Below are 25327 nucleotides of genomic sequence, written 5' to 3'. Positions count from 1 at the left end.
TATAAGTGAATGGTTATTTGACTGGAATCAAGAAAAGGATCAAGGAAGCCTTGTTTTTTTCACTAGAAAAAATGGGGATGTAACTTTTGATTACAAGCCCTCTCATCCTTAAGTTTATGCACTTGATTATATATTATCCTTTGTAATTAGTTATCTTTAGTATTTTAATTTTTATATTTTTAAAAATTATATTAAGATTTTTATATTTATAAAAATAAAATATTTCATTCCATTGTTTCAATAAAATCTTTCTCTTGATTTTTAATCTTATAAAATTATTTTTTTAATCTATATAGGGATCTAAATATTTTACTTTTAAAAATATAAGAATTGATATTCTAAAATAACTAATTACAAGAGATAACTTATAATATTACGAATTTGCATTCGGGCAATGCATGTTCGAGAAGATTCCGTTGTTTTCGGGGGTTTATATGCAAATAAACAAAGTCGAAAGGTTGCTTGTGTCGCAAGGGGCGGAGGCAACTCACGATAAAAGAGAGGCGCATGATCGGTAGATTCGTAACTTTGTTGTTGCTAAGGGCGAGGGAGGACGATGGCGACGGTGGCAGTGGAGAAGAAGCATCCGGCGGAGGCGGAGGGGGAGATGTGCGCTCCGGCGGCGAGGGTCAGGGGAGGCGGAGGCGAGGGGCTGCGGCAGTACTATCTGCAGCACATCCATGATCACCAGCTCCAGATCCGGCAGAAGTCCAACAACCTCCAGCGCCTCGAGGCCCAGCGGAACGACCTCAACTCGCGAGGTTCGGAAACCCTAATTCTAGCCCTTTGTTCTTGCACCGTTTCTTCTTGATGCGCTTTTAATACGGTGAACCCTAGTCTTGCCGTTGATCGTCAAGATAATCGAGAGGAGAGGATTCTCGATGTTTCTTTCTTGGCAAATTCTTTTGGTCGGAATAGTTCTTGCAGAAATGGTTGGATCTTGCTGCGTTTTGTGCTATTAGAGCGATCCCTTTTTAGTTTCCGATTCGATCTGATGCATGTGGTCTGTGGTTGCAGTAAGAATGCTCCGTGAGGAGTTGCAGCTACTTCAGGAGCCTGGTTCTTATGTGGGCGAGGTGGTGAAAGTGATGGGCAAATCGAAGGTCTTGGTCAAGGTAAATCTTGGTACTATTTTATGTTTGTCATGTATCAACTAACGGATTTGTTTTAGCACTTCTTATTTATTTTTGTCATATAAAATAGGGATTCTTGATTCTAGCAAATGTTTGCAGTTTTTTCCCTTAAATTTGTCTGGTGAAGGCATCTATTTGGAACATTTTATCATCTTATTGTATTACTACACTTTTGGAAACTGCTGTCATGATCATCGACCGTCGATGATGAGGTTCCCACCAATGCGGGCTATGTACATTGGTAGATCATCCACAGCCGATGATGAGCATGCATCTATTGCAACTAATGTGCATGGAACAACGAATTTACTAGGTTATTGGATTGATGATGGGCTGCACTTGTTGTCTCTTCCTAGAAACTTGAAAGCTTGACCTTCTTGTGTAAGTCTTCTCTATTTTGTGATGCACGTGACCTCTTGATCAAAGCCAGACGTGCATGAGGATGGCATCGTTAGGTATCATTAGGGCCATTGATCCAATTGTACTATCTGGGTTTTTTTCTCTTCCCATTAGCAGTTATGTGGGCCATTGATCCAAGTGAAAACTGCACAATTGTCTTTCCTGTGCAGTAAACAAAGGTTGTATTTTTTTTGTTTGGGACTATACATGCATTTATCTTGGTTTCCTAAGAGTAAATGTTATTGTGCTTTCGTTTAAAAGTGTTTATTCACATGTAAAGTCTAGTTATTTATACCCTTTTATACAGTGAACCCTTCTGTTAGGGGTTGTGGACCATATTCTTTTGTTTTGTCTACAAGATGTTTTTTATCCCTTTTTTCTTCAACAGATGTGTATGATTCATTGATCTTTCTTCAGCATTTGTGATTTTACTTCAACAATCTTTATCTTACCTTCCATGCTTGTCAAGATGTTCTTGATGATTTGGTTAGTGGTTACTTTTGATGGGATTGGTCGCAAATAGTGGAGAAACAATGGGCCAAGACTCCACCCCTGCTCTCTCTCTCTCTCTCTCTCTGTGTTATGAATCCTCTCTCCTCAAATCTCGAAAATAGCCTTCCTAAATATTGAGGGAATACTATATGCATTGATCCTTCCCAATTCCCACAAATCCTGCATTGATGGAAGTCACTTTTACTAGATTCACCCTTTTATTCTCTCTCCTCAAAGTCCCCATTTAAATAATTAATCCAACTGCTTAATTATTTAATTGTTCTTTGATGATGACCTAGCTTAAGGATGATTATTTTCTACTATATCTCTTCTTCTTGGGTCACCATGAACATTGCACTTAATCCTTATCCATGTCATTCAAGCTATATATAATCTTTATCCATCTTTATTACTGATTGCCGGTTAGATTGGCATTATAATGATGCATTACTCTCTACATCAAAAGTTGGCTGTATATTGTTTTTCTAAGGTTTTTGAAAATTTAGTGGTTACTATTCATTTGCTTGTTCTTTATCCTTTTCCAGGTTCATCCAGAAGGAAAATATGTTGTTGATCTTGATAAGAGCATAGATATAACAAAGTTAACACCATCAACCAGAGTTGCCCTTCGCAATGATAGTTATGTTCTTCACCTAATCCTGCCTAGCAAAGTAGATCCTCTGGTCAATCTTATGAAAGTTGAAAAGGTTCCAGATTCCACCTATGACATGATCGGTGGTCTTGATCAGCAAATCAAAGAAATAAAGGAGGTCAATGAATTGCCAACAGTCTTTTTCTATTTGATTATAGCTTTTCAACTTATGATACTTCCTTTGACTTGTTGAATTACATGAGATCCATGTAATAAATGTCAGACACTCAATTTTTCAGGTTATTGAGCTTCCAATTAAGCATCCTGAATTGTTTGAGAGCCTTGGAATAGCGCAACCAAAGGTATTGCCACCATAGACAGCATATTATTTATGCTTTCAGGTTGTCAAATGCTAATCTCTCCTAAAAAGAAACACACACGTTGCATATACAATTGGATTTTGGATTATTTGCAGGGTGTCTTGCTCTATGGGCCTCCTGGCACAGGGAAAACTCTTTTGGCAAGGGCAGTTGCTCATCATACTGATTGCACATTCATAAGGGTTTCTGGCTCTGAGTTGGTTCAGAAATACATAGGAGAGGGCTCTAGAATGGTTCGTGAACTATTTGTTATGGCCAGGTATATTAAGTTGCAATGTCAACACATTACCTCTGTAAGACCTTTTTTTGATAAATTCTTTTGGTTTTCTATATTATGTCCTTTGTCGTCTCCTTCATTGCATTACTCTTATCCATAGCCTAGGAGGTTGGCAATTTACACGTTCGTTTCGTTGACTCTATATTCCCCTTGCTGTTAGAAAAAAGTTTATAGCTTTGATCCCTCATATACATTAATGTGATTGGTGCAAATATTTTTCTTTGCAGGGAACATGCTCCATCAATAATATTCATGGATGAAATAGACAGTATTGGATCTGCTAGAATGGAGTCTGGCACTGGTAATGGTGACAGTGAAGTGCAACGAACGATGCTCGAGCTTCTTAACCAGCTTGATGGCTTTGAAGCATCAAACAAAATTAAAGTATGTCAATATCTTGCTTGTGAATGAATTTCATCAGAAGTATAAAATTTATTGTTGCATTCTTTAATAGTGTGCTAAAGTAAATTATGTTGTTTTATTCAGGTTCTGATGGCGACGAATCGGATAGATATTCTGGACCAAGCACTCCTCCGGCCTGGTCGGATTGACAGAAAAATTGAATTCCCTAATCCCAATGAAGAGGTAAACAATAGATGTTCAACGCATGATTAGTTTTTGTACCTTTTAATCTTTAGCAACTTAATTAACTTCACGAATATGATCTGATATAAACCTCCCATTGTATTTCAGTCTCGCTTTGATATCTTAAAGATTCACTCGAGGAAGATGAACTTGATGCGTGGCATAGATCTTAAAAAAATCGCAGAAAAGATGAATGGAGCATCTGGAGCAGAACTTAAGGTACTCGTTTCTCACTGTTCAAATGGCTTGTGTATTTTCTTCCCCACGTCTCTTTAATTCATGATTGTAGTTATTTTATCTTGTAAATCCTTTTTACAACAACAATAACTGCATGTGTATGCCATTACATATGGAATCACCTTATTTCAGTTTTAGGCAGGTAGTGGTATTGTCCCCCTTGAGATATTAGATGAGCATGTGTGTGTGTTTTTTTATAGATGAACATGTTGGACAGCCAAAAAAATGGCTACCATCAGTCCATATCTTTATCTTGGCTATCTTTTTCACAACAATAATTATATCATGTGTGTATTTAGATGAACACGTAATTGTACAGCCAATAAACGACTAATAATCTTCCGATTTATGCTCTTTTGATTCAAATATAAACTTCATTTTGACTACGGTTTGCTTAGGAGTGCATATCATGGATTGATGCCTTGTTTGCAGGCGGTGTGCACTGAAGCTGGGATGTTTGCTCTCAGGGAAAGAAGAGTCCATGTGACCCAAGAGGATTTCGAGATGGCGGTGGCCAAAGTCATGAAGAAAGAGACAGAGAAGAACATGTCCCTGCGCAAACTGTGGAAGTAGTAGTTCCATTGCTCGTCCAATTGCAGTGACAAACTACTGCTCGTGTGTTGTTTTGAAACTCCTCAACACAACAAGTAGCCAATTTATAGGTCGATCCGTTTAAACTACGCCAAGTGAAATTGCTTGATGGTTAAAGATCTGTATTCGTGATTAAAATATCTGTACTCAAAAGTCTTGAATGTTACCGTCTAATTATTTATTACTTTAATGTTATATGTATACTATATATAAATTTACACAAAGAAATTTTTGTGCATGATTTATGGTAACCACATGATTTATTAAGTCTTAATCGATTTATAACGTAAATGAAGGAAAAAAATTGTATGCACATAACCGTAATTAAAATTTATAATGTTTTTGCCTGCGCAATCTGCAAATTGAAGCTTATATTTCAGCGTGCCGTCACAAAAGAATCATCTATACATTACTTGCCTCGTGGAGTGGCTTCCGCATTGCTGTAGTTGATTCACCAAAGAGGATATGTAACATTGGAGTCATTTACATAAGAGGATATGTGACATTGGAGTCATTTACATAAGAGGATATGTAACATTTCTCGTAGGCAATTACTACTTCTCAATTGGGAACAAAATCACCACCTCTTCGATCACTAAAACATTATTGTGCCATCCTTTTACACATTATGTACATTTTACTCAACTCCTCAAACTGGGACTGCAACCTCATGCCACTTATCCATCAACCTCACTGGTTGAGACATCTACTAGCAACGAAATTTGACAAAGAGAGAGGGAGAAGAAAAATAAAAAAAAGAGGATGTACAAAGATTCCCGATGCATGCATACACATCCGGGGGGTGGATATGACACCGGCCGACAACAACGATCACAACCTTCTTGTTGTCATTTCTTTTGTGGAGATACATCTAAGACTAGAACAGCTACAATGACCTGTCAACAAAGAAACTTGATCAGACATTCAGATTGCAGTTTACTCTTCTTGAAATGACTAACCAACACAAACTCAAGAATTTTTATGCTTCTGGGTTTTCTGGTTGCTTAAAACAAGAAAATAAACGTCAACAAGATTGCGTGCCAACAAAAAGTACACATTTTGGTTTAATAATATGGAATTTTATTGAACTCGCAGTTAGTGATCTGTAGAATACCAAAGGCATTTCTTTCTAGAACACTCTGATAGAACGGATTGCAAAGACCAGCCAAAAAATTTCTCAAATAAAGCAATAATTTAAATGGGCAATTACCCAGCTAAGTATACTTCTAGACCATGACAACAACAGATTATTACAGGAGCCCATTACAGCATTTGACGAGGAGCATATACAAGCATGAAAACCCATGCATCCAATATGAGTTCCAACTGCCTTTCCACATATAAAGGCTGCATTTGCAATAACTAAAAGTAAACAGTGGGAAAACCTTCACTTTGTTTTGGATTAAAGAGATGTTTGTTGAAACATACCTTGAGATTGGATGCATATGCTCTCATATTCCATTAACAAAAGTGGGAGCCTGGATGAAAGAAGATCCTTAAGTTCTTGCTAGCAATTTACAAAAGGTCCCAATAGAAACTTTTGTATTTAAAGAAATAAATACAGATCTTTTGAATCACTAGCAATTTTCATATTTAATCTTGCTAATCAGACTTAACCAAGAGGATAATTTCTTATAAGGACAAGATATCAAGAACAATTTTCAGAGAATAGGACAAAATAGACAGTTTCTAGCAATGTTATATGCATTAATCATACCAGAAAAGACAGTTTCAGGATCAATATGCCAGATCTTTTGGTACCAATTTTTTTGAAAAAGATGACTTTTTTTACCTTTAAAATATAGAAAGCGAGAATTTCTTTTTCAAATGTTCTATCGCATAAAATATTCAAGAATTTCAAATCTGAAAATGTAGATGCAGCATTTCTCAAATGAAACAGAAACTTTGAAATTTAGATATGGGTAAAAGAAATATGTTAATACCTTTCTTAGTGACCTTCATCTTAAATGCTCCATCATTGACAAGCATAAGCAAGAACCCAGCTTCTGGTTAAATAGTACAAGCAAAGCATACAAGATGGTCTATATGATAGTATTCATTAGGTTCACATCTCATATCGGTCTGACGCCCCCTAACTCAATGGACATATAGGCTGGGAGATTTTAACAAGGATTAAAAGACATAAAATCCTTTAGAAAAGTTAAATAGTTAATTTCATGTTCATAACAATATCAAAGGGCTCTAGATAAATTATTTTGTCCGAATGTGAAACTCTTTTTGCACAAGTCCATCAATTCATAAAATTACCTACTTACAAATTAGCAAGGTTCTATAGGACTTTAAATAAAACATGATATTTTTCAAGCTTGATCCATTAATTTCATAGGCTATATATTTAATTCTTCGATGCTATTTTCACATCTTATGCCAATATTCAAGATATCACAGAGACAGATTTATCTGCTTTCAGCATTTGACACATTAAGTTAGTGTACAGACATTATTAAATCAAAGATAGGTAACCATAGAAAAAATCTCTACTAGAAACAACAGATTCAAAAAATAACAGCAGCCTAGAAGGACTTTCTTCTCACAAATAGTCATGTAACAGCTAAGAGATTCTTGATCTTTCATAATAATCATTTATTTCGTTTAACGAGAAGTTTTCTGTATCAAGTATCAACATTTTAGTTTAGCAGCAATTATGCGAAAGGATTACCAATTATATTTAACAATCTTGTACTCTAGTTCTCTCTTAAAAAGTGGAGGCAAAATTTTGGTTCTTAAGGATGCTTTAAAAACACAAATGAAAGGCATAAAATAAATTGTTTTATGCAAAATATATCATCTATAGAACTATGGAACAACTATGTTTATTCTATAGAGAAAAAGTCAATACAAAATATGAATAAACTACTTGGTTCATCTTCCATCAAGCAACCAATACAAGTGATGCAAGATTATCAAAATCATCAAGAAACGATACTGTGTCTATATCGATGGCATTTATGACAGCCAAAAAAAAACCACCATATGGATATCTTAACCAATCAGAGAGAAAAACATGTACCAATAAGACATAAGCGTTCATGCTAGAAACACTCGGAGAATCTAAAAAGCATTGCTACCAAAAACATTGGAACAAAAGTTCATGTGTAGCAATTACTTCTTCACCGAGAGATACTGCCAATATTTCTCCTCAATTCCTGACCCTGTTGTGACAGCAGATCTGAATCAGTTTTTTTCCCATCCACATGGTTTACTTCCTAAAAGTGGGTAAGCCTTGGTGTCATGTATAAGTTGTTCATTCGTAACAAGGGCGGCCAGAGTTCAAATCAAAATCTCTGCTTGCAGAAGCATGGTTGTGTATATTGATGATCCCGCATTGGTGGGAATTTAATGCACTGGGCTGCCATTTTGTATTGGTTTACTTCCTAAAGTAAGATTTCGATTTTATTGATCTTAGAATCTGATAGGCAATAATAACTACATTATTCATCCACATTAAGCAAAAACAAAAACTTAATGAGAAATATAAACACTCCATTCATTCTAAAAATATCATGCAAATCTCTGAATATTTCTACGTATTTCACGTTCTTCAAGTAGAAAATATCATGAAGGCATTTTGTGTTGCAGCCAACTACTCTGTCAAAGACTTTCAGCCATCTCATAGGTAGAGAGATGAAGCATTCGAATGATGTCCAATACACAGTAGAATATTTTGAGCATTAGGATCTTAAAAAGTTTCAAGCCAATAAGTTCCAACACTATGTACCTGACCCAGAGCAACAAGTGTTTGTTTGCCCATTCATTATGAGTAACAGTGAGTAAACAGATCATAGTAATGACCATCTTGTTTGAGCATAACGGTGGCTCTCGATCATCGGTAATGTACATACATATTACTAGTAGTTAGTGTTTCCAACATGAAATGTCCAAGACATTCAAAAGCAATGTTTCTGGTAAACTTCCATGCAAAAAGCCTCATATTTCGAAGCGAGTATGAAGTAGGAGCTAGTAAATATATATATACTAATCAACCAACTTTAGATCTGAATTAAAAGCTAACAGAATAAAAAATAACAATCAATCGATAATACAGAAGTTGTCATGAGAATTAGATGGAACTGTTGCCACACTGTTGATGGTGCAAAACACATGACAACTCCACCTTTTGTCACAGACCAATGGAAGCATACTTTTGGACCCTCCCAACTTTGGTCCTGGAAGAGGCATAAGAAGCAACCATTGTGTTAACAAAATGGTACAGTTAAAGAAAGACAAACAAAATAGATTTCTAATACATTACCAGGACAGCCAGCACATAAAAGTTTTATATGCTCAAGATATTCAGAAAAAAAAAAAAAAAAGAAAGGATGGGGCAGGTCACACTTTGAAGTTTCACGGTGCCCAATCAATAATATCTATGGTAAACAAGGAGCAGGCAGAATCTTCATGCATGAATTCTTCCATCATACAGACATGAAAAATTATCAATTGAAACATGTAAACTTATTGATATATATTGAAACCATAATATGCTTTTTATTGTAAATAAGCTAAAACATCCATAATATTTTTTAAAAAATTCTTTAAGGATCAATATATGAAAGTTAGAATGCTTTCAGAAAACTGATCTAAAACAAGCTATCCGCAAAATAAACCTGTCAATTTATCTTATTAATAAATTTTATAATCTCAAAAAGACTTACAATTAAGCTGGACTTATGTAAAATGATGTTGATTTTGGGGATATTACATTGACACTTTTAGTGATGCCGATTAAGCTGGACTTATGTAACAACACCGTTGATTGCCTGTCTTAAAGCTGCTTATGGAGTTTAAAGCAGGTGGTCAACACCACTACGTCTCTTTTAGAAAGCAGACTAAATGTAACACACACAACAAATTCTTCCAAAACATAACTTCCCATTAATTATTTGATCACCTTGAGAACAAAAGTATACCTGTATAGCTTACTCAACATCTTCCATCCACATTTACATGAGACACAACAGAAAAACTAAGGAATGATGCCAGGAAAATAAAAATAAAAACTAAACCCAAGAAAAGCCAACAATGGCTTCCAGAGAGAAAAAGCAATTACACTAAAAGGTTTATAATACATTTTGGAACAGTAAGAAACTGTCTCAAAACTTCAAAATATATCCTGAATATTCAATGAATAGCTACAATCTCAATTTCCCACCTTATGTAAAATTGAACAGTTCAATAAATATGCTGAGGTTAGCATTAACAATCCTGAAAAAGAAACTACACATGGTTTCCAGAGGTGGCAGCTACTTAGACATTAAATTTCTTAGCTCCGATAGATATTCATCATTGGATATGTTTAACATAAGGCGGAGGTTTGTCAACAATGATTCCTGCTCCCAGCTTATTGCGCCAGAAGCATAAAATGCTGTCATCATGGAACGGAATGCATGCAACTCAAGTTGATGAATTTCTGCTCCTAATTCTTCTTTGGAAGGAAGAGATAATTCTCTTCCCAGACCATAAAGCACTTCTTCATGACCAGGATGAGTATATGAGTCTTGGGAAGAAAAGGATACACAATGGTTTGGTGATCCATAAGCATTCTCACTGATACTACAACTACCAACAGAGGATGAAGTACTTTCTGCATCACTACAGTCTAGACTCATTATAGCATGGTTATCTAGATTTGGTATTCCCCTCTTCAACTCTGTGATAGAAGTTATTCTGTTGTTTAAGGAAGAACGCATGTATTTTTCATCCACCACTGTTCGTGCAGAGGCGACAACACCTACCTTTTCAAGCAAATGTGGCAAATTCCCAGCAACAATCTCTTGATGCCTCCCATCTTTCTCAATTTTCCCCATCTTTCTACTAGCATTCGTGCATGACTCTTCGGTAGGAAATGCCTCAAGTTTCCGTTTCTTCGTGGCTCTTGATGAAACTCGAATAAATTCCTCAAGCGCATCATGATTTTGAATGGAAAAATGGTTTCTCACAACAGAAATATCCGGTTGTATGCATGATTGTGTCAACCGAAAATCAGACTTTCCTCCTTTGGACAAACCTCTTTGGGGCCGAACACTTTGTTCTCCAGAATTCTGAAACAAATGGAAAAGATATTAGATATAATATATCAAAGTATCTGATATGATAGGAGCCATACATAAAAAACCAGTTGTTCAACAGGACTTAAGCAATGAAGGAGAAACAGCTTTAAAGAAACAGTTAGACAAAGTTAAACTAGATAAATCAAGAAATATAGGATGCTAATCAAGCGACTGTTATGCACATGAACTCGAAACCAAACGATTGGGAACACGATCAGATGATCCTACCTTCTGAACCACCACCCACTTGTTGTTTTGCCAAGACTGTCGCATCCTGATAAGAGACTTATCAGCTGTGAACCTCCTTGAGCAGCCGGAAAGCTTTACAGAATAATAATTTCCACCAGCTACACTTGATACTTGAGCAATCTTCCATGAGTTATTGTCGAAAACCTCAACAAAATCACCGGGCATCCAATCATTCGGGGCCTCCACTGGTGGAGGACAGGGTCTAATTGCCTTTCTTGGCACTCTTTCCACCCCCATGCTGCTGTCCGACGGACATCGAGCGTACCTAACAAAATAGTTATGCCCGTTACCCGAGATGATCTCGGCAATCCGCCAAGAGCCCGAGGGCACATCCTTCGTATTCGACACCTCCACCTTACTCCCCTTCGTAAGTCTCATGATGCCAGTGATTTATCTCTTTGATCCAACCCTAATTAAGATGCAAACACAGAAGAAAAGATCAACTACAGGCATAGGAATAAGATCACTCTTAAGGGGGCAAAAGGACAATAACAATACAAGGAAAATAAACTGCAAATGGAATTTCAACCAAGATAAATAGCACTTTGATACTCCGAGAATCCAACAAGAACTCGATGATTCGATTTACATCTTTTACGGCTGCGCTCCGAACAACAAATTTCCTCAGAATTCTATAGGCGATCGACTAAGAAGAACTCGAAAAACAAATCAACGAAATCACAAGAATCTCCGAGAATAGACAAAAATAACGCAGTAGAAATAGAAAAGAACCGACGATCGTCGAATGCACGAAGGATTAAAGAAACTCAACTAACTTTGTTCATTGAAAGCTAACGATCTACATATCTATTAGAATCGGAAAAACGACAAGGCAAGATGACCGCTAACCTTTCAATGAAAATCGCAGAAGAGATCGATCGATTCCTCCTACTTTTTCCCTGTGTTCGTCGCTGGCCGTCTCTTTTGCTGTGGCTTTCGGGGCAGAGGGAGAGAGGGAGAGAGAACAGTAGAAATTATTATATTGTGGATCTCGGAGGAAAAATAGGAAAGGTTTAATTAAATAGGGGGATCGAAATGGCGTCGTTCACCGCGACTCGACACAACCACGGCCGTTCGATGGAGCCACTGACGCTGATCTGCGGCTCGGATCGGCACGAGGCGGTCCGGTTCAGTGACCCGGGTGGCGCTCGAGGTGCAGCACCTGTCACCGCCGAGACACCGAACGTGAAACGGCACATTTTTCACTGGCTATAGGAGCGGGTCCCGCGGGACCGGGAGGTGTTGGCCAATCGGAGGCGCTCCCACGGAGACGATCTTTTCTTCGTTGTTCGTTAGAGCTTGCGGTCACATTGGACCTCGTCAACTGGATATTTAGGGTCAGCGACACGCTTCCCCTCGGATCGCAGAGTACAACCGTCTACAACTTGGCTTTAGTGGCAGTTTTGAGTATACGTATAGCTAATGCCACTTGGGGCTGAGAGTTTCTCTACACAACTCCTCGATCCAACTCTATTGTTTTGATTATTTTGTTGTCATCAGAATTTATTCTATCCAAATCCAATTCGAGTATCTGTTTTTAATTCGTATAGTATTCTTATCATATTTGATGATTTCGTATGTGGGTAGTACTATGAGACATTGCTGACATCAATTTTGCTCGCTATACCAAAATGTCCTGTGTGGCTTGATGTCTTGGAGAGTGGGTAGAGAGAATAACTTGGTTCATGTTGGCTTGGAGATGTTGGTCGTATAATGTTCTTTCCAGCTAGATAGGGAAGGTGAGAGCAGAACACAAACCTGTGGAGTGTATTTTACTCACCACAAGCAAGGCATGATTGAGGGCTCTTAAGAGGTGGTGGGATGATGGTTAGAGGATTACAGGAGTAGTTGAGGACAGATGCGTCTTTGGATCTCAAAGCTACGCATCGGTTCCATGTTTCCAAGCAAAGGCTTAAAATAAGTAATCTTAATCATACATGAGTTACTAATATCCAAAAATTTCACATACAAGCCTTTGTCTCTTAAATAAATATGAAACTGAAAACGAGAGCAGCACCAGAGAAGTCATGATGATTGCTGGGTTTTCCAGGTTAAGATCTCACACACAACAAGATCCCAAGCAAGGATAGGCAGAGCTTCTTAGTCTTACATATGGCATACCTTGAAAAATATCGTTCTGGAAGAATAACCCTGCAATGCACAAAAAAGGTTGATAACATTCACCTTCAACTGAATGGTGGGGTGTGAATAGTCTGAATAGAAACACAGATGAATGCATGAACATACAATAGAGATTATGGTAAATGGCTGCGTTCGTAAGCTCAAGCATGAAAACTGGCCAGAGCAAAAAAAGGAACACTTCCATGAGGATCTAAAAGCTTGGCAATTTGTTTTTAATGGATTTCCAATTCAAGATTCAAGGATGTGTTTCTTTGGGTCAAAAATAACATGCTTATGCTTGTCCTTGAAAAGATGAAATACCTGTGTTCCTATGGTTCCATGGACCATCATTCTATATAGAACTTTGAATTGACTGCTGGAAGTCGCTTCCCAGATGGCTGCTGCAATTCATAGGTTAAATCCACATTCATAAGCCGATGGTTCTCTTTGGAGCGGCACATCAAAAAGGAGATCAATAATTCATCGCCTTCATTAACTCTAAGAGCAGGATGTAGCAGGAATAGCTGCACAAGCATACAAAGAAAAAAATTGTGATTATGCAGCTAATATACAATGGCTACAAGTACACCAAAGAAATATCTTCAAAATGCTTTGTTAAAGTCATTCATTAAATATAAAAAAAGTTAAAAAGCATAATAATCTCATCAAAGACTGATTGCAATTTATAGAATAAGAACTGCAATTATTTGATCCAACTTGCTCGAAAAGCTGGCATGCATGTACCAAAGGATCCTGTTTGTGAATATTATTTTTACATGACCAGTATTCACATAGCAAAAAAGAAAAAAGATGGGATCCCACCACATAAGAAAGTTTTCTTAGTTCAATTGTCAGAAATTAAACCCGACAGTCAAATATTAGTTTGTGTCTCACACTAACGAATATATGGCCACTTTTAAACCATATTCTGTTATCTAAAGTTGCAATATCCGTATTTTGGCATAAAATGAACCAGATAATTAATACGACTTCAAACTTTGTTACTATCATGTTTTATTTTGAACAGTATGATCCTTGGCAGGTAACAACAGTTCATAAATATTCCTTCCTCTAAGCCATAGATGAAAAGATTTATCATAAAACAGAAATACTAACACTACAAACTCATGCAAAGGTGTGAAGGAATTACCTAGAAGTACATAATAATTAACATTCTGATGAAATATCTTCTTCTCAAAAGCCATGATTCTTTTTAAATCAGTATGGTTTGAAACATTGCATAAGTTGTAGCTATGGAAAATCTTTCTTGGTTTCAAACAGGATATGGATAACTTGTATCTTCTTTTTAAAGGGCCAATCAAGTCTGAGTAAAGCATCAGCTCAACTTGATGTACAAATCATTTAATTCAAACCAAGCCACCCAATTCCAAACCCATCAAAACCTCCAATCTAGAATCCAATCTAAAACTTTCAGATACTCTGTGTATCTGTGTACTCTGTGTATTCCACATACTCTATTTAAGCCCATAGCAAAGTTTCAGATAGCACAAACCAATGCACCGATAATCCCACATTCAGAATTCACATGTCTACATAACATAAAATTCAAGCTCAAATACTAAACATAATTGATAAATATAAGTTGAGTTCAACCTTTATCATGGATTTGTCCTCTCATATTTACAAAAAAAATTGTGTTATATATATATATATATATATATATATATATATATATATATATATATATATATATATATATATATTCCACCAAACTGAAGTCCTCAGTTAAGTGTATAATGTATGACCACAAAAACCTTCAATTACAATTTTCATCCATCATATCAGGAACTCTCATCCATGTTCCCAAAAGACTAAATATCCGCAACGTCAGAATACGACAACACCTCATTTGGACACTATTTAAGTCTATAAATACTCATCCATGCTCACTGGTCCAAAGTGGCTGAGAAAAACATGAAGTTCTCTTGTGCCAAGAGGAAAAGTTTAGTCAGACACCTCTCACCATGGATACAGATACATAGTAGCCATCTAACCTTATAGTAAATCATTCCAAAGCCAACAACAATCTGTAGGTCCTTTCAAAGTTTACCTCCACTAGAGCATTCAACACCACAATTTCTACCAGTCAGGGGGCCACCAATACACGCTGCAAATTTTTTTAAGCAAAATAATTGGCAAGTGCTGAATGCATAAGTGTCAATCGGCAATTGTCAACTAAGAAATATATCACCAAGCCTTAATTACCCATAGATTTTTTGGACAGATGATTATACAGGGATACGATAGACATGTGAATAACAGAACATTCTAACATGGATGTCAACATGAATAGAACATCAAAATCACAACCAAGACAATGAGCCCAGTTTGAACAGAAATGAAAAAACCTGTTGACCCCAATGGGTGGTGTTTTCGACACTGGGAGCAGTAGTCAACTCAATTTCACATGTTACCGGATTCTGCTTGCTACCCTGGAACAGTTTATTCAGCACAGAGATTTAGATATTCATTGCAATACAAGATAAAATGCCCAAAAAAGGTTAAGGCAGCATACTCGAAAATGCACATCGAACCACCCAGCTAATGCAGATAAACGTGTCCTGTCGATATTAATAGGTAATGAGAACGTTGAGTTAACTATACGGATTTCATCTACTGTAGCAGTCAAACAATCAATCTCCTTCATGACAATGGGAGCACCTACAACTTGATCAGGATGAAGATTGCTCCACAAGGATGTCTGGAAAGAAATTAGAAAGAAACTTGAACAAAATTAACATTTTAATCAAACAACATTAGTCATAGCTATAGTTCTAAATGAAGTTAAAGTTCTTAAACTGCTCTAAGAGGCAGCAAAGAATTAAAAGAACATATTCCTAAGTATAGCACCAATGGAGGCAATCTGACAATACACAGTCTAAAACCTTTTGGCAAAGTCTAAAAAAACCTCATAATTTCCAAATTTTCTTAAATAATATCATAATTTCCATCTTTAAGTGGTATCCATCTAGATACTAGAAGACTATAGATATGTACCTATTATTAGGTTACTATCATTGCTACATCTATCTTCATACATCCTTGCACTGGATATGACTTCCTAGTGAAAATAAGATAACATTCTAATTTTTCAACCAAAAGTTAGGATGCAGTAATTATGTTTGGCCATCTAAAAGCAAATATTTTAGCATTTAAATCTAGGTGGACATTTCACATAATCAGACCACCACATGATAAGAATTTGGTAGTGAATCCACCATTTTTAGAATATTAATATTGCACAAAAAAGTAGATAAACCAAAAATCACAAACAGAGGCCAAAATAAAACATTAATTATTTTCTACTTAAGTGCATAAAGCAAACTGAGAGGAATTAACATATGTACATAAAGCAATCTTGGTCTAAAACTTTATTGGTAAAATGTACCTTTAAATAATATTTTTCATGCTCTTCACGGAAAGGTTTTGTAAGAATATTCATGTTAACCCCATAATAATTTTCAGTCTCCTCAACAAAGCCATGCCAATCGCTCATTGCAGATTCAAGATCATTCATTTTTTGGTCCCCCAAACCAGATCTGATAGGTGCCATCCACATGCGAGCATGACTAGGATACCTGCAAAAATTAGATCTATTGAATCAAAACCAGCTTTTAACTTCAGTGATTTGACTGGCAATATATCAAATAAAAAAAGAAAAATGCACAAGCTAAGAACACAACATTTGAACCTAAATATAAGGGGCTAATTTTTTTGTGCAAGCATCATGAAGGATGTAAAAACATATTTGAGTTTGTTCAAATTAGTCTTCTACTTCATTTAAGTGATTTTGCAAGTAAAGGCAGTCATGAGGATGTCAATTCCATATCACAACTAAGAATCAAAATGTTGTACAACTTCTTTTTTTTATTTAACGAAGTCTTGTCACACCATCAGCTTTTAGTTGCACATGTGATGAATACACCTTGCTAGGGGTCATATAAGTGTAGAAAACTAACTGGGATACATTCTGGGTTCTACCTAAACCACTGCATGTATAATCCATCCAACAAAACTTTTAATGTCTAATGTCACTCCCAGCAAGAAGGGCAAGCCCATCAGCCACAATGAGGATTAGTTTGGGGGACATATATGACAACAGTTTCCACCGATGTTTTTCAGCTGGTAAAATTTAATTGTAATATTCATATCAATCAGGTCAGAATCTATAGGAATTAACTATATCGGAATGATACTCCGGTTTGCATGCTGAAATTCCATGATTCCAACCAAAAGTTAACAGACCTTTTTCCAGGCAAACCAAATTTTGCAGCAATTATTTTGAGAAAGCAGCATTTTTAGTTTCACAAGAAATGGCTTGAGGAAAACTGATTTAATATCTAAAAGAAGATATATCATGAAATCACAGGCTTGGCATTCATGTTCGTGCATAACATAAATGGTAAAATTCTTATTAAAGATTGGCATTTGAGGCCATATTATGCAATCACAAGCTTGGCATCATAATTTTGTTGAATCTTCCTCAAAGCCTTCCAATTATGTGATGTGCTTTTGCAGGCCCATGTTTATGGGAAAGGCATAAACGATGATGAAGTTGATGCTCCTAAGCTTTGTTTCATGAACTATGACTATCTTTTAGATTAAGGTACTTGCGGAATCTTGAGCTTTCTTCATTAACTAGCCCAATCAAATATTTTTCATATAGAGTAATTCATAGACCTCAATTTGTCAGACCTTGATAGTTCTCCACCAAATTTTGCAATGTCACTCACCCGAGCCATCAGTGAGATACCACTCTAGAAGAGCCAGAATTCTAACCTTGTGTCAAGATCTATGGGCCAAGGGACAATCTCAAGTAGACTTTCTATCGAGCGTAGGCCTCCCAAAAGGTAACGGAGGCGTGCAAAGGTTTCCTCGGGCCAGATGGAAATTGGCCCTCAAGTGCAAAGGCAAAAGGGAGCTTGACTGCAAGGTCCACCCGTCGAGCAAGGATAAAAGTCGCCCTTAGTGATTCAACAGAGCCGAGTAGAAGGGTCGTCACTCAACGGATAAAAGTTAATCTAGTGATAACAGGCTAATTTTCCCCAAGAGTTCACTATCGACGAGAAGGTTTGGCACCTCTAAGTCAGCTCTTCGCCACTTAGGGTTGTAGTATGTTCCAAGTGTTGGGCTGTTTGCCCACTAAAGTGGTACATAAGCATGCGATCTCACCTTGACAAGCATAAATAGAATAAAAGAAATATCGTATAAACTAGGTGCCCGGAATAAGCATCGTCAAGGGATAAACATGCCACTCCATGTAATCCTACTGCTTCATAGGACAATAACCAAGAGGGGCATTGAGTATGAAAGCAATACTGATGTCTAGCTACCTATAAATAGTAAGCATAACTACTGCTAGCTAAAAAAATGAGTTATAGGTATCCAGGCAGCTACATTGGGAACTGAAACTCAACATCAGATTTATACACTCTTTTTAATTTGGGAGAATCAAGTTTTGTCGCCTAATGGTGAAAGCCCTAGTGATAACTGATTTGGAAAGTTAACAACCAAGTCATCCTTCTTTTATATGTTTTTTTCCCTTTTGCTTCTACATGTGACACCCATTTCCTCGTCTCACAAGAAAATGCAGGTAAAAATATAACATACTTGAACTTTGAGTATGCCAATAATTCTTCGGAAAATGTAGATGGATCCTAAACATACTTATGAAGATTGCAAGAGCAACGAAAATAATAAATTAAAGAAGATTTCAAGCTTTACATTACTCCATCTGGTTTCAACCAACGGTCACGAGCGCATATCACAGAATCAAACATCGACTCCCGGAGAAGAAAATACCCCATCCACTCCGAGATGATAACATCCACTGTGAACATAACCAAAGAAATGTCAGTCACTAATCACACCATAAAGAACTTAATCACGCATGTTAAAACATTATATAGTGCCGAATCCTAATGCTCGGCTAAGACCAACCTTTCTCAGGCAAGGTAACCTCCTCCATCGACCCCTCGATCACTTCGACAATGTCTTCCACGTTATTCCCTTTAACAAGCAGACGCGCATGATCCGCCATCTTCGTAGCTTCAACCGCATACACCTTCCTTGCACCGGCTTGTGCACACCAAATAGCGAGGATGCCGCTTCCCGTGCCGACGTCCAACACGACCTTTTCCCACCACCAAATCACCAAATGAGACCAAACAACGACGTTTACACAAGAACTCAACAAAGAAGCAAATCTGCTACTGTTTCGGACGATGAGAACAGGGGAGAAAGAGGAGGAGGAGGAAGGCTTGGACCTTTCCCTGGAAATGGTGCTTGTTCTGGAAGACGGCATTGAAGTAGGCGTCCATGCGGACACGGTCGGCGAGCATCTCCTTCTGGTGGTACAGGTACGAGTACGTGCAGAAGTAGTTGGCGAAGTCGACGTCCTTGTCCACAACGGCGCCGGCACCGGCCCTGCTCGCCGATGGCTCGCAAGATCCGTTCGCCGTACTCCCCATCATGATTCCTCGGATGTAGAGGAGGCGACGACGGCGGCGGGCGCGAGAGCAAACGGAACGGGAGGGCTGCCTCCTTTTTGACTCTAGGGCTTGTTTTCGGGAGGCGGGGCGGGAACAAGACGCGTCTCACTAGTCGGTGGACGAGCACCGTGTGATATCCATCTCACGGTTGACAAGTCACTTTATATATCGTGTCCTAAAGAAAGTTACATTCAATAGTGTTTTTACATAATTATATTGTTAATAAATAATGTATTTGTCCCTAGAAATTTCAAATAATACGTATATCCAAATATTTGCTGCGCTGGAAATATTACTCGTGTTTATATCCGTTTAATAAACTCTCATTATAAATTACAATTATCAGTTGTTAAATTTATGTATAATAATACTTTTATTATCAACCAATTATTTAAGTTTTTATTTCATTTCCTTTTTGTTCACCCTATTCTTTTTATCTTGAAGATAATTAAATATTTTACAAATGCTATTGTATATTACATAAGAGTTCGAGTATAAAATTTAAAATAATCATCGAATCTAATAAACTTCCAAGTTAATTAAGGTTTTAATATTGTTATTGTTCATGATTAAATAGATGTTAAATATTATTTTTTATTCTATAAAAATACATTAATAATTGATAGAGATAATCCTGAGACTCTCCAAATCTCCTCGTCACGTAAGTAACATATAAGCAAAAACTCTGGAACCACCTATTCTCTATGGTCGTTGGCAGGAGGTCATGTCGTCTGCCCTGGCTTTCATGAATGGGCCCACACAATTCATTCCTAACTGATATATCAACAAAAATCATGCCTCCACGTTAAACCTTATATGTGATTATTGGGTCTTGATCAATGGACCACTCCCTACCTAACACAAAGCGGTAAGCAAGTCAGCCCAGAAACGTCCTCCCCCCACGATCTGCCCCAAGCACCAGAGGTCACACGCCAACAAGTTGCCCTCATTAATGTCTTTATCGTACAGGGTAAGGGGGGCATTGGCGAACACACGTCTAGGTCGTTCAACACCCAGGTATAAAAACCAAGCCCTGAACTAAGTTGGAGCAAGTGGGCAAGAGCTCTTTACTCTTTCACTTACATTGTTAAATTTCCTCTCCGTCTCTCTAACTTAAGCATCAGATAAATTGAGTCAGGATGCCCCTAGTGCCATCCGGAGACACAACTAGGAGGAGGCCCAGTAGTAAAGATGACCCGGCTCTCTACACTGATTCACCACACCAACTCTCTGCATTGAAAATGAGTCATCAGGAAGGACCTGCATCTTTTGTAGTGAATCAATCAGGCTGATTCATAAGTCAACGGTCTTTATGTGTTAATATTTTGACACTAAAAGGAGGGTCGAATGTCATAGAAATATCCTTCTACCAATCCTTTCAACAAGCGCTCCAAAGAGGGGGCATACTCATGGCCCCTAGCCCCTTTGAGTAAAGAAGGCACACGCCTCCTGTCAAACGGAATGACGTCTCTACCTCAACCCAAACACCAGGTCACTATTAGCGCTTGCTTAATGACCTAGGACTTTTCCCCAAGGCTGAGTATAGGCTCCTTGCTTGTCCCATCAAAGGCATTCCTATGCCTCACTTAACAGATCGAGGCCCTCACCGACATGATGTAAGCTATCGCCTCACTCCTCCCCCAATTGGCACAACTAACAACCCCGATGCAACAGCTCGCCCTTCAGCCACCAATCATGCATAGTCTCCTTGAAGCTCATCTAATAAGTCCTCACTCGACCCCCCAAGGATCATCTCGATCAAGGGTACTCTATCGAGCCGCACTCAAACCCTACCGAAATTCGAGGCCTAATCAGTTGACTCTTGGGAAGACTCGATGAAGGCACAACTCTAAGCCATGAATCGATGATTACACGAGGTTCAGTGGGAGTTCTAGCATTCCCACGGTGAACCTGATACACCCCACATTTTCCCCTTTATTTAAAACATCTAGGAGGAGCCCAACCCAGCCAACTTTCTCCTCCTTAATCTAGAAACCTTTAATGGCGGCTCTAACCCCACAGAGAACACTACCATGTTATGGGCTTAGATGTCTTTGTTTGGCACTTTAGAAACTCTACTGTGTCGAACGTTCCCAACGATGTTGAGAGGGTCAGCCAGGAATGGTATAGTCGCCTTAAGCTCATTTTAATTTATCTTTTGTTTCATAACTTACCAAAGAGTTAGAGCTCCACTTCCTCACTAACATGTGACCAAAGCCCTTGGTTGTTGTCTTGCTAGGGTTGAGACAAAGGGAAGACGAGCCCCTATCCAAGGGATTCAAGATGTCCATCCCTCACTAATAATCCTGGCCTTCACGATGGGCCTAAGACTTACCCGCTTTTTCTGGTTGTCAGTCGAAAGACCTCTAACGATCATCTTAGAGATCCTCCAAAGGGTTAATCAGTACACAGCAACCAAAGTCATGGTCTCAATACACATGGAAGAGGCTAGCAGGAGGGCGTACCATAAACCTCGGGTCCTAATCTCGGAGTCGCCCAGGAGAAGACATTCCCGAATAAATGATCAGTGGGAGAGAACAGGGCTACTCCCCCAAAATATCACTAGGACGAAAGAATATACATATAAAGCCAAAAAGAAAAAAAGCTAATAAATTTTATTACTACACAGAAATAAGCCAGCAATCTGAGCCAAAGGTTCATACAAAAAAGAAAACAAAAGCATCAACTCGAGGAGGAAGAAAAGCCAGAGTTGGAGCCATCGTTAAAGGAGATCCACCCCCAAGACCCTTCCATATCCTCAACCCACTATGCAAAGTGGTCCTCCTCTATAGCCAACCCAGTATACAAAGTCTGGAAGTTTTGAAGGGCTACAAGGTACCTATAATAGTTAAGAGTCCCTCTTCGCCTTTCGTAGCCCTCGACGAAATCCCTTCGACTCCTTGTACATGGCGATCGCCTCCTACTCCCGAGCGACACCACTTCTCCGCCAAAATATCCTTCGCCTCCCGAGCCCCCATTCTGAAGGCCATCAACTCATTAGAGCTAATTTGCACTGGCCCTCCAATCGGCGACCCCGCTCTAGGGCCTCCTCCATGTGATAATACGGGCATCCCAAGCATCGCTCAACCTTCATTAGGCACCACTTGGACTCTTCCAATTGTTGTTGGGCTTGTTCCAACAAGACGATTGTCTTCATGGCTTAAGCCTCAATAGTCGCAAGGCCCCTCTCTAACTCTACCACCCTCACCATGAGGCTTGCGTTTGCTTGGGATAACTGGCTCACCAACATCCTCGCATTGTGCGTATGGTTGACTAAGCCTATGACGTAGTAATGGTGCTACCTAGAAAAACAAAATCAATTTCGAGAAGACAAGAGTACCAGGAAACCTGGGCCCTTGCCAATACCTCGTTGTAGTAGCACTAATTGACCAAAGACATTGTGGAGGCCTGGTATATCAGCTTACCCAAAACTGAGATAAGCAACCCGTAGTAATACTTGCTCGCGGTTGCGTTGCTTTTCCATAGCCTCACGTCTTGCATCAACCCCTCCCACCTAGCTTGGAGGGGAGCCCCGAGGGTTGCTGGAGGACGGTTAGTCATCTCAAAGGCCATGTAATCCCTAGGGGGATAGAAACATGGTTGGTAGAGGGGCTCAAGTCCCAATCATCACAATGGGCCACGATGTGTTAGGAGTTCCTGGCCTACCTCCATCGGGAAGGTACAACTCTCCATGCCCTCCTCTAACAATGAAGGGCCCCTAGTCTCGGAACATTTTTCATAGCATACTTAGGCCTTTGATGGACCCATGATGAAATATCCCCACCTACAAAAAGAGTCGATCCCCGATAGCAGGGTTGGTCCGGTGAAAGATTCCACATATGGCTTTGGGTCAACCCTCACCAGGGTTCTCCGAACCACCTATCACGAGCTCAACACTTTCAAGAACGGAGGGACACCCTCCTACTGACTATAAGGATCTATATCAGCCAACAAAGAAGGTGTGGAGAGTTTTGACGGATAGCGACAAAGCAAAGCTCTGAAAGCTGATGATACCAAGATGAAATCCTACCATATAAAGACCTCAGAATAAGCTCGGCGGACGTCAAAAGTAGCTCATCTTCCATAAGGTAACGCTCATACAAATTCATCTAGGGACAATGTGAAATCTAGCACAAGAAATGCCCGCCATGAATGTCGCACCTTCAATCATTGCATGACAGTAGAGCCTCAAAAAGGGGCATGACTCCCTAAGTAGATTAAGCCTTAGAGTAGTAGAAGATCCCCTCCATAATTAAAAATCATAGGCGATACAAATCCCAAGGATGAGAAGGTGTGTCGCAACCTAACGTGCACAATGGGCAAAGCACCCCGACAGTAATAACACCACCCGTCATAGAATCAACTATAGCCACTAGCCAGGCACCATAGTGGGTCCATCCTCCCGCTTACGCGGTCGAGCCAAAACCCACCATAGTGGGTCTATCCTCCCACTCACGATGGTTGAATCAAAACTCACTATGGTGGAAGCCGCTATGAAGGACTGATACCGATACTCTTAGCCACGATGGTCAAATCATGACTCGCTATAGCGAACTGATACCGATACTCCTGCTCACGACGGTCGAATCAAGACCTACTACTGTCACGCCCCCCCTGAATTATCACATTCAGGAAGTGTGACCCTGTCTAAAAATCAATAATATTATAATTCATCAATCAATTCAATCCAGGATCCAATCTAACAATTTGAGGATACTAAGAATCATTCAAAAATCTCTATTCACAATTCATAAACCTGTACATTACATAATCATAATCCACTTCACTCAGAGATTTACAAAATCCAAAGACAACTCAACTAAACATCAACCACACCACAAATCCATAATCATAGAAGTATATACAATCACAAAAAGATAATTATTTACCATGAGTTCTTATCCTTACACATATTAAACTTATCATTCCATACACATGAGCGGTCCTTTGACATTTTACAACACATAAGTATCAATAGATCCTTAACATTACATCAGAAGTAAAGTTTACTATACAACAAAAACCATCATCCAACAAAGATTAGCTCAAAAATCTTCTAGCCTTTCATTGCTTTAACCCAATTTTAGCTTTTCAGTGCGTGACAAGCTACCCTGAAAAATTTATATAGCAACGGGGTGAGCATAAAGAGCTCAGCAAGCGTCTAACATATCCATGGCGATAGGAGAAGTTCAAGCAAGCTTAGTATCAAGATACAAAAGTAGAAATACAAGTCTTCATTTGAAGTCATCTCATTTGATATAAAATCGCAAAGGTTTACCTCGTTCAAAAACAGGCATTAGACATAACAATAGGAGAAAGGAAATTGGAGCATATCATTGGCATAAGGAGCATATCGATGACATATGGTAATTTCAAGGCATAACAAGGACGTAAAGAGCATTTTAGATATCAATGGCATATGAAAATATTCGGAACATATCAATGGTGAATGAAATGCTTCAGAACGTATCAATGGCATATGGAAATATTTCGGAAGCATAAGAAGCATTTTAGAATATATCAAAGAACAAATATGAAATAGAAGCTCAAACGTCGTACTCTAGCATACTGCATGTGAGGATTAACTCAGTGGTGGCTCCACGCCGTGATGAGTTCTCGACTCCATCCACGGGTAGCCCTTTCCTACTCGAGCCCTCTCACCCTGCCCAAGTGCTAGGTCGGCTCTGA

The 25327-nt window shown here is 38.5% G+C and overlaps 3 protein-coding genes across 3 annotated transcripts; 1 reads left to right on the top strand and 2 right to left on the bottom strand.

The window, feature by feature from the left end:
• Window positions 1–479: 479 nt before the first annotated feature.
• LOC135651015 (26S proteasome regulatory subunit 8 homolog A) lies at window positions 480–4924 on the top strand. Its single transcript, XM_065170782.1, has 9 exons — window positions 480–761; window positions 1018–1115; window positions 2570–2794; window positions 2916–2978; window positions 3092–3255; window positions 3501–3657; window positions 3760–3858; window positions 3967–4077; window positions 4528–4924. The coding sequence occupies exons 1-9, from the start codon at window positions 557–559 to the stop codon at window positions 4666–4668; spliced, it is 1263 nt and encodes a 420-aa protein (XP_065026854.1). The 5' UTR covers window positions 480–556; the 3' UTR covers window positions 4669–4924.
• A 3754-nt stretch (window positions 4925–8678) lies between these two features.
• Window positions 8679–12012, bottom strand: LOC135651746 (uncharacterized). Its single transcript, XM_065172146.1, has 3 exons — window positions 11856–12012; window positions 10986–11415; window positions 8679–10748 (listed from the first exon to the last, which is right to left on the bottom strand). The coding sequence occupies exons 2-3, from the start codon at window positions 11382–11384 to the stop codon at window positions 9951–9953; spliced, it is 1197 nt and encodes a 398-aa protein (XP_065028218.1). The 5' UTR covers window positions 11385–11415; window positions 11856–12012; the 3' UTR covers window positions 8679–9950.
• Window positions 12013–12918: 906 nt separating this feature from the next.
• Window positions 12919–19742, bottom strand: LOC135650673 (protein arginine N-methyltransferase PRMT10-like). The gene is made up of 8 exons (XM_065170191.1): window positions 19415–19742; window positions 19089–19281; window positions 18873–18978; window positions 16537–16726; window positions 15664–15849; window positions 15497–15580; window positions 13449–13651; window positions 12919–13157 (listed from the first exon to the last, which is right to left on the bottom strand). Exons 1-7 carry the CDS (start codon window positions 19619–19621, stop codon window positions 13475–13477), a joined length of 1143 nt encoding a protein of 380 aa, XP_065026263.1. The 5' UTR covers window positions 19622–19742; the 3' UTR covers window positions 12919–13157; window positions 13449–13474.
• Between the last annotated feature and the right edge of the window lie 5585 nt (window positions 19743–25327).

The sequence above is a fragment of the Musa acuminata genome, chromosome BXJ3-10 (genome assembly GCF_036884655.1).
Source record: "Musa acuminata AAA Group cultivar baxijiao chromosome BXJ3-10, Cavendish_Baxijiao_AAA, whole genome shotgun sequence".
Taxonomy (NCBI): domain Eukaryota; kingdom Viridiplantae; phylum Streptophyta; class Magnoliopsida; order Zingiberales; family Musaceae; genus Musa; species Musa acuminata.
Note: the sequence above shows the minus strand (reverse complement) of the source record. Positions and strands in the feature narration are given on the sequence as shown.

What these genes read in the sequence shown, in the direction of transcription:
- LOC135651746 (XM_065172146.1), bottom strand. Translation starts at nt 11,384, where the DNA reads ATGAGACTTACGAAGGGGAGTAAGGTGGAGGTGTCGAATACGAAGGAT. An exon ending in AGTGGGTGGTGGTTCAGAAG is followed by an intron (nt 10,749 to 10,985) that starts GTAGGATCATCT and finishes CATTTGTTTCAG; the next exon opens with AATTCTGGAGAACAAAGTGT.
- LOC135650673 (XM_065170191.1), bottom strand. Translation starts at nt 19,621, where the DNA reads ATGATGGGGAGTACGGCGAACGGATCTTGCGAGCCATCGGCGAGCAGG. An exon ending in TTGAAACCAGATGGAGTAAT is followed by an intron (nt 16,727 to 18,872) that starts GTAAAGCTTGAA and finishes TAATTTTTGCAG; the next exon opens with GTATCCTAGTCATGCTCGCA. An exon ending in CCACCCATTGGGGTCAACAG is followed by an intron (nt 13,652 to 15,496) that starts GTTTTTTCATTT and finishes ATGCTTGTGCAG; the next exon opens with CTATTCCTGCTACATCCTGC.
- LOC135651015 (XM_065170782.1), top strand. Translation starts at nt 557, where the DNA reads ATGGCGACGGTGGCAGTGGAGAAGAAGCATCCGGCGGAGGCGGAGGGG. An exon ending in AAATCAAAGAAATAAAGGAG is followed by an intron (nt 2,795 to 2,915) that starts GTCAATGAATTG and finishes TCAATTTTTCAG; the next exon opens with GTTATTGAGCTTCCAATTAA. An exon ending in CATCTGGAGCAGAACTTAAG is followed by an intron (nt 4,078 to 4,527) that starts GTACTCGTTTCT and finishes CCTTGTTTGCAG; the next exon opens with GCGGTGTGCACTGAAGCTGG.